General features: G+C 33.1%; 1 protein-coding gene across 1 annotated transcript in view; it reads right to left on the minus strand.

The window, feature by feature from the left end:
* Positions 1 to 2,203, minus strand: part of LOC137631466 (uncharacterized) — a 9,181-nt gene extending 6,978 nt beyond the window's left edge. The window contains exon 1 of the mRNA XM_068363228.1: positions 2,155 to 2,203. Coding sequence (XP_068219329.1) covers positions 2,155 to 2,172 — 18 coding nt within the window. The 5' untranslated portion in view covers positions 2,173 to 2,203. The remainder of the gene's footprint in view (positions 1 to 2,154) is intronic.
* Positions 2,204 to 8,184: the final 5,981 nt, after the last annotated feature.

An 8,184-nucleotide genomic window follows, 5' to 3' on the forward strand; every position in this document is an offset into this window, starting at 1 on the left:
CACTTGACCCTTTAAGTGTTTTTCTAATAAAAGAGGACCACTGATAAAGTTGAGTTTCCCGAGGAATAATCAACAATCGTCTGAAAATCGTTCAATGTCTCTCTCACTTCCGACATTTACTGAAATTTCGGTTGTTAAAACACTTGACCTTTTGTGTCTTTCTGAAAAAAGAGGACTACTGATATAAGCCGAGTTTCCTTGAGAAATGATTAATAATGAATATCCTCGGCTGGTACCGGAGGTGCCTGGGCGGGCGGCCCTCCGGTCTAGCGGTCGGCGAGAATTGGTGCGGAGGCCGAGGACTTTGTGTAGTGTGGCCAGGGGTAAAGGGGCTCTCACTTCCGACATTTATTGTCATTTATGCATTCGTAAAGTAAATTTTATATTTCCTCACAAGAGGCGATAACGTGGCTAGTAGGAGCCGCTATTACAGGAAGTAAGGGAAGGTGAAATTACTTCTACCCATTTTATGTCGAATGTGTTGCAAGGTCATTATATTTCGCATGTAAGGCGACTGGCCTTACGAGCTTCTTTAGAAATTCGTCGATTAATTTTAGTTTTATCTTTTATCTAAAACGCTCACAATTTTCCTTCGTTTATTTATGAAGCTTTATTTAAGACCTCCAAAAAACGTATTGGTGATTTATCAGATTTTCTAGTCATAGTATTTATCGCCTTCAATATTTTTTCTTATTCATAAAATTTCACATTTAATTTTCAGATTTCGTAACGCAGTTATAGATATCATCATTATTTTCGTATTCACTCATAGTACTCTGTTTACGTGTATTTTCCTTTAACAACATAGATGGTTTTGTTACATCTAAATTCGGCAATAAACCTTGGGTTGTTATAACAAGAAAACACCAAACCTCTAAAACATATGTCTATTAGGTATCTTCGAAATAAGTCTTTTATAAATTTCCATCATAATATTCACTGAGTTACAAATGCACAATTCTATCGGACGCACGAACACATCTGGAATCCGTATATTTTTGTCACACAATTATTATTATTATTATTATTATTATTATTATTATTATTATCAATTGCTAAGCTACATCCTTAGTTGGAAAAGCACAATGCTATAAGCCCAGGGGCTCCAACAGGGAAAATATCCCAGAGAGGAAAGGAAACAAGGAAAAATCAAATTTTTAAGACGAAGAAACAACATTAAGATAAATATCTCCTATATAAACTATAAACACTTAGAGGTAATAAAATGTATTTCATAAGTCAGTTGTCCTATGTAGCAATGATAATTAATGTTTTCAGGATCGTGAATGTATGAATACATTAAGTGCTGGAATATCCTTCGATATCGTGGCAGTTTATTATCTAAACGTAATACCTTATGCGGTAGCCTATTGGTAACGTCCTTTGCCTTGTAGGGTTCGAGTCCTACTCAAGCTCGATAATTTCTAGTAGTGTTTGCAACCTCATCATCCTTGTGAGATAAGGATGGAGGTGTTTGGAGGAGCCTATAAGTCTACCTGCTGAGTCCCATCAACAGCCATTGCTTGGCCCTGTTTCTAGCTTGGGTAGAGAAGAGGCTTGGTCGTTGATCATATATACATACATATATCTATTTATACACACACACATATATATATATATATATGTATATATATATAAATATATATATATATATATATATATATATATATATATATATATATATATATATATATATATATACTGTATATATATGTATATATATATATATATATATATATATATATATATATATATATATATATATATATATACTGTAAAAAATTTGCATGATAATAACGGTAAGCTTCTGTCAACATCTAACTGAAATACAGATGAGAACAGTAGAATTTTACGAAGAATCTCCGATAAAAAATACGGTTTTTTAACAATGTAGTTAATCTAAAGGGCACTGTCCTGTCCCTTGGCTCTACAATTCATGAAAGGTCATTAAACACAAGGATCGAAGCCCATGTCTTTTGAGTCTAGGAGCCTCGGAGGTCCATCCTTTTTCCTGCAATATCCTCTGAGGAAGAATCAAAATAGCCTCTCCAGTCACAAAAGGCTTTGTTCCAAAAGCTAAAGTCGCGTGTTTTTCTTTCTTTGGAAAGACTGCACCACTACAACAGACGAGAAACACAGACACAAGGCACTCACCGATACAATGAGCTTCATGGTGGAGAGGAAGACGTGATGTATGACAACAGTGCCACAGGATCTGTATTTATACATAAATGCAAAACCTCCTTTCACTTATACCCTAGTTTTGGAGTGTCCTTTTTTTCCGGAAGAGCAGCCCTCAAAGTAAAGTAAGTAAGTGAATGTGTTACCGCCTTACAAGTTGGTAAATTTTTTCCTGTTTTCTCTTTAAAGACTTTCAAATTTTTTGTTTGATTTTTATCCAACTTTATCCTATGTCTATATAAACCCCTTGGCAATTTATTAGATTTTCAAGTCATATAATTTATTCCCTTCAAAAATTTTTCTTATTCATCAAATTTCACATCTAACCTGAAGATTTCAAAACGTCGTTCTTGATATCATCAATATTTTCCTTTTCAATCCTCATATTTTATTTATGTACTGGAATGGTTAGGTGAGAATGATTTAAAACATTTAATTTTACAAGAATATCATGAATAATGCAGAAAATCACTACAGTCTGGTTAGTAGGAAAAGGCACTAACAAAGAATGAAAGTCAGTAGACTGAAAAGATATCAAAGAACTTTAGAATCTCTTGCAAGTCACGTCGTATTTTCGAAATAGATATTACTTTACACATTCATCACAAATAAGTATTTACATGTTTGGTGTATTCATATTCTATTATATTCATGATTAATGTGTGCTCACCTGTAAATGCCTTGTCTTCCATTCATGCTCGCGAAGGGGTGTCTTCTATCTCGCTTACATTGTATAACATTCTACCAAGTAAGATCATTTGAGTATATTATTCAGATTACAGCATTTTCCATCAAAATCTGTAATCATGAATATCTTGATATATCAACATTCATTATAGCTTATTTATGTATGAATGTGTGTGTACTCGTGTGTGTGCCTCTGTGTAATTATCTGGTTGGTAAAAATTGAATTAGAATCAAACAATTACACAAATCAACGGCTAAGTAACCGAGTGAGAATTTGTAAAAATGATAATACTATTGTTAGCCTCAATATCATTTCATAAAACAGCCATTACATTTTTTCCCGATACATATGTAAAATATGCAATGCGTTCTGATGTAATAATGTGTTTTGAATTTTAATATTATTCAAGTTGAAAGAAGTACAGACGAAGAATACGACGTTGATAAGGAGTATCTATCTATCTATCTATATATATATATATATATATATATATTTATATATATATATACATATATATATATTTATATATATATATATATACATATATTTATATACATACATAAATATATATATATATATATATATATATATATATATATATATATATATATATATACATACACACGCACATATATATATATATATATATTTATATATATATATTTATATACATACATAAATATATATATATATATATACATATGTACATAAATATAAATATATATATATATATATATATATATATATATATATATATATATATATAAATATATATATATATATATATGTATATATATATATATATATATATACATATATATATATACATATGTATGTATGTGTATATATATATATATATATATATATATATATATATATATATATATATATATATATATATATATAACTCCTATATAACTCCTACAATAACTGATGGATTTCCATGATATCAAAGCAGGGAGCGCTTCATACAATGGCCTAATTCTGGGAAATACTGTGCATTGCCAATTACACTTCATTAACTTTTTTACTTAAGAAAATGAGGCTAAAGCCAGTCTTAGCCACCCACACATTCGCAAAAGTGATGACGTCCCTCAATGACGTTTTTATAACGTTTCATCCCCTGTACCTCCCATCCCCCAAATTGTTAAACGCCTGTTTAACTCCATAGATAATTGTCATATGATCTACCCCAAGCAATACGAAATTCTTTGTCAGTAAAAGTTCAGCATACCTGGTAATGTGATTCGTGACTTTAGACTTTACTTAAACACAAGACCAACGTTTTATATCTTACCCACTCACTTACATTGAAGATCAAGAATGAGACTTATGACAGGAGACGGAAAAAGCCATGCTAACCCTACACTTCGCACTTCAAGCGAGTGTTGGTAAAGCAATAGAAATATAGTTTTCTTTAGGTTAAGCCGTAGGACTCATTCTTCCATACAACACAGGTTACTCGATACATCAATTGCCAGGAAGAAAATGACAGAGAGCATTGTTTGATATAATTTATCATATCAATTTCACCAGAGAGAAAAGCTTGAATTCCTTAGAAGGTAGACTTCTAAAAGATGTTTCTTATAAGGGCATTGACATCGGCCATTTGATAAATTTTGAAATCCTATATATATATAAATATATATATATATATATATATATATATATATATATATATATATATATATGTATATATATATATATGTATATATATATATATATATATATATAGCTAGCAGTATATTGCAATATATCATGTACTTATTAAAGTCATACTTTTCTTACCGATTTATACTAATTTTCAGGCGGTTTCTTTCTTTCTCTCTGTTGTAAATGGTTTAGGGTTTCAGCGCAATTGTAGTTTTTCAATGGCTAGGACAAAGCAACATATTTGCCATGACTAAAGTCGAATCTATATGAAATAGATCAGAGCTACTACTACAACTGCTGCCGATGATTACCTTGGATGTACTAAAAGGGCTCTGAGGTAGGAGTCGAAGTCAGTGAAATTATTTCTGAATCCTGCTCCAGTCTTGACCCAATAACATCATTCCAAATATACAACTCTCTCAAGGAAAAAAAATGTTTTTTATTTCTACTAATGTTTTTATTTTATTTTTTTATTTTATTTCATTTTTTAGTCGCAAATCTAAAATTTGTAGGAGTCCGAGTAGAATATCTCTCAGTGGGATTCCAGACCCCTGTTTTAAACCTCTTTTATTATGTTCGATAATTTGTGTTAACCATCTAATCATTATCTACCACCATAAAACATTTTATTGCTCTTCCGGCTCATTTTATATGTGCAGTACACAGTCTTTCCTAACAGAGATTTACTCGGTAGCCTAATAACAATGGGAATGAAGGAAAGAAGGCAAGAAGGAAGGGGGTGGGGGAGTACTAGGACAGCTAAAGGTGTAAACACCAAAGGAGGGTTGGGGGAACCTCTGTGTCACAGTTACGTGATTAAGTACCACTTCGAAACGCTCTGAAGGAAGGGAAGAAGTTCCTCTTTTTTCTAAGAGTAAACGGGTTGATTAAGAACATCTGTCAATTCATTGTACCACCAAATATTAGGCCAATGTTTGAAACATTCATTGCTATAGTTTCATGGAAATTCATAAGCCGGTTTGTTAGATATTTGGGAAAAACACTATTACACGGCCTCTGGAAAAGATAGTAACGTTTCCAGAGGCCGTGTAATAGTGTTTTTTTAAAATAACTCCTAAAATAACTGATGGATTTCCATGATATCAAAACAGGGAGCGCTTCATACAATGGCCTAATTTTGGGAAATACTGTGCATTGCCAATTACGTTTCATTAACTTTTTTACTTAAGAAAATGAGGCTAAAGCCAGTCTTAGCCACCCACACATTCGCAAAAGTGATGACGTCCCTCAGTGACGTTTTTATAACGTTTCATTCCTTGTACCTCCCATCCCCCGAATTGTTAAACGCCTGTTTAACTCCATAGATAATTGTCATATGACCTACCCCAAGCAATACGAAATTCTTTGTCAGTAAAAGTTCAGCATACCTGGTAATGTGATTCGTGACTTTAGACTTTACCTAAACAAAAGACCAACGTTTTATATCTTACCCACTCACTTACATTGAAGATCAAGAATGAGACTTATGACAGGAGACGAAAGAAGCCATGCTAACCCTACACTTCGCAATTCAAGCGAGTGTTAGTAAAGCAATAGAAATATACTTTTCTTTAGGTTAAGCCGTAGGACTCATTCTTCCATGCAACACAGGTTACTTGATACATCAATTGCCAGGAAGAAAATGGCAGAGAGCATTGTTTTATATAATTTATCATATCAATTTCACCAGAGAAAGTAGCTTGAATTCCTTAGAAGGTAGACTTCTAAAAGATGTTTCATATAAGGGCATTGACATCGGCCATTTGATAAATTTTGAAATCCTATATATATATATATATATATATATATATATATATATATATATATGGGTAGCAGTATATTGCAATATATCATGTACTTATTAAAGTCATACTTTTCTTACCGATTTATACTAATTTTCAGGCGGTTTCTTTCTTTCTCCCTGTTGTAAATGGTGAAGAGTTTCAACGCAATTGTAGTTTTTCAATGGCGAGGACAAAGCAACATATTTGCCATGACTAAAGTCGAATCTATATGAAATAGTTGAGAGCTACTACTACAACTGCTGCCGATGATTACCTTGGATGTACTAAAAGGGCTCTGAAGTAGGAGTCGAAGTCAGTGAAATTATTTCTGAATCCTGCTCCAGTCTTTACCCAATAACATCATTCCAAATATACAACTTTCTCAAGGAAAAAAAATTTTTTGTATTTCTACTAATGTTTTTATTTTATTTTTTTATTTTATTTTATTTTTTAGTCGCAAATCTAAGATTTGTAGGAGTCCGAGTAGAATATCTCTCAGTGCGATTCCACACCCCTGTTTTAAACCTCTTCTATTATGTTCGATAATTTGTGTTAACCATCTAATCATTATCTACCACCATAAAACATTTTATTGCTCTTCCGGCTCATTTTATATGTGCAGTACACAGTCTTTCCTAACAGAGATTTACTCAGTAGCCTAATAACAATGGGAATGAAGGAAAGAAGGCAAGAAGGAATGGGGGTGAGTACTAGGACAGCCAAAGGTGTAAACACCGAAGTAGAGTTGGGGGAACCTCTGCGTCACAGTTACATGATTAAGTACCACTTCTTCGAAACGCTCTGAAGGAAGGGAAGAAGTTCCTCTTTTTTTCTAAGAGTAAACGGGTTGATTAAGAACATCTGACAATTCATTGTACCACCAAAAATTAGGCCAATGTTTGAAACATTCATTGCTATAGTTTCATGGAAATTCATAAGCCGGTTTGTTAGATATTTGGGAAAAACACTATTACACGGCCTCTGGAAACGATAGTAACGTTTCCAGAGGCCGTGTAATAGTGTTTTTTAAAATAACTCCTAAAATAACTGATGGATTTCCATGATATCAAAGCAGGGAGCGCTTCATACAATGGCCTAATTTTGGGAAATACTGTGCATTGCCAATTACGTTTCATTAACTTTTTTACTTAAGAAAATGAGGCTAAAGCCAGTCTTAGCCGCCCACACATTCCCAAAATTGATGACGTCCCTCAGTGATGTTGTTATAACCAAGGTCTATAGATTAAGGAGGTCTTCTCAACCCCGACCAAAAATATGAGTCTTCTGCGCAGGTACAGACTGTGACGTAGGCAGTACCTATAGGTGCGGCCAAGGTCATAGACTAGATTCACCCAAGCATACCAAAGGTCGATCACCTCTTGACTGGGCAGTTGTTTACACGCAAACGTGGTGTACACTTCCGCCTTGCTGATCAAAGCTGTTTTATATATAACAAAATGCCCAGTAATTGTCTAGTTTTCGGATGCTTCTCATATAGAGGAAAAAGTAAGGATCTCACTTTTCATAAATTCCCTAAGGACATCATCACAAGGAAAACGTGGATTCAGCTGTGCAAACGAGAAGATCTTATTAATGGGGAAAACGCTCAGATATGTAGTAAACACTTTGAAGCTGGTGCATTTGAAAGGAATTTGATGTATGAATTGCTGAATCAACCAGTGCCTCGATCTCTCATCAGAATAAAGAAAGGATCTGTACCAACGATGCATTTACCTACAACTGGACATTCACATGCATCACAAGGTAAGAAACCAGTATCGTGTATTGTTGGTTAAACATTAAGATATAAATGACGTTGTAATCAACTTACAGAGATTATAATTATTGTATATCCACTTTATTATTCACCAGTAATTT

This window comes from Palaemon carinicauda, chromosome 39 (assembly GCF_036898095.1).
Source record: "Palaemon carinicauda isolate YSFRI2023 chromosome 39, ASM3689809v2, whole genome shotgun sequence".
NCBI lineage: Eukaryota > Metazoa > Arthropoda > Malacostraca > Decapoda > Palaemonidae > Palaemon > Palaemon carinicauda.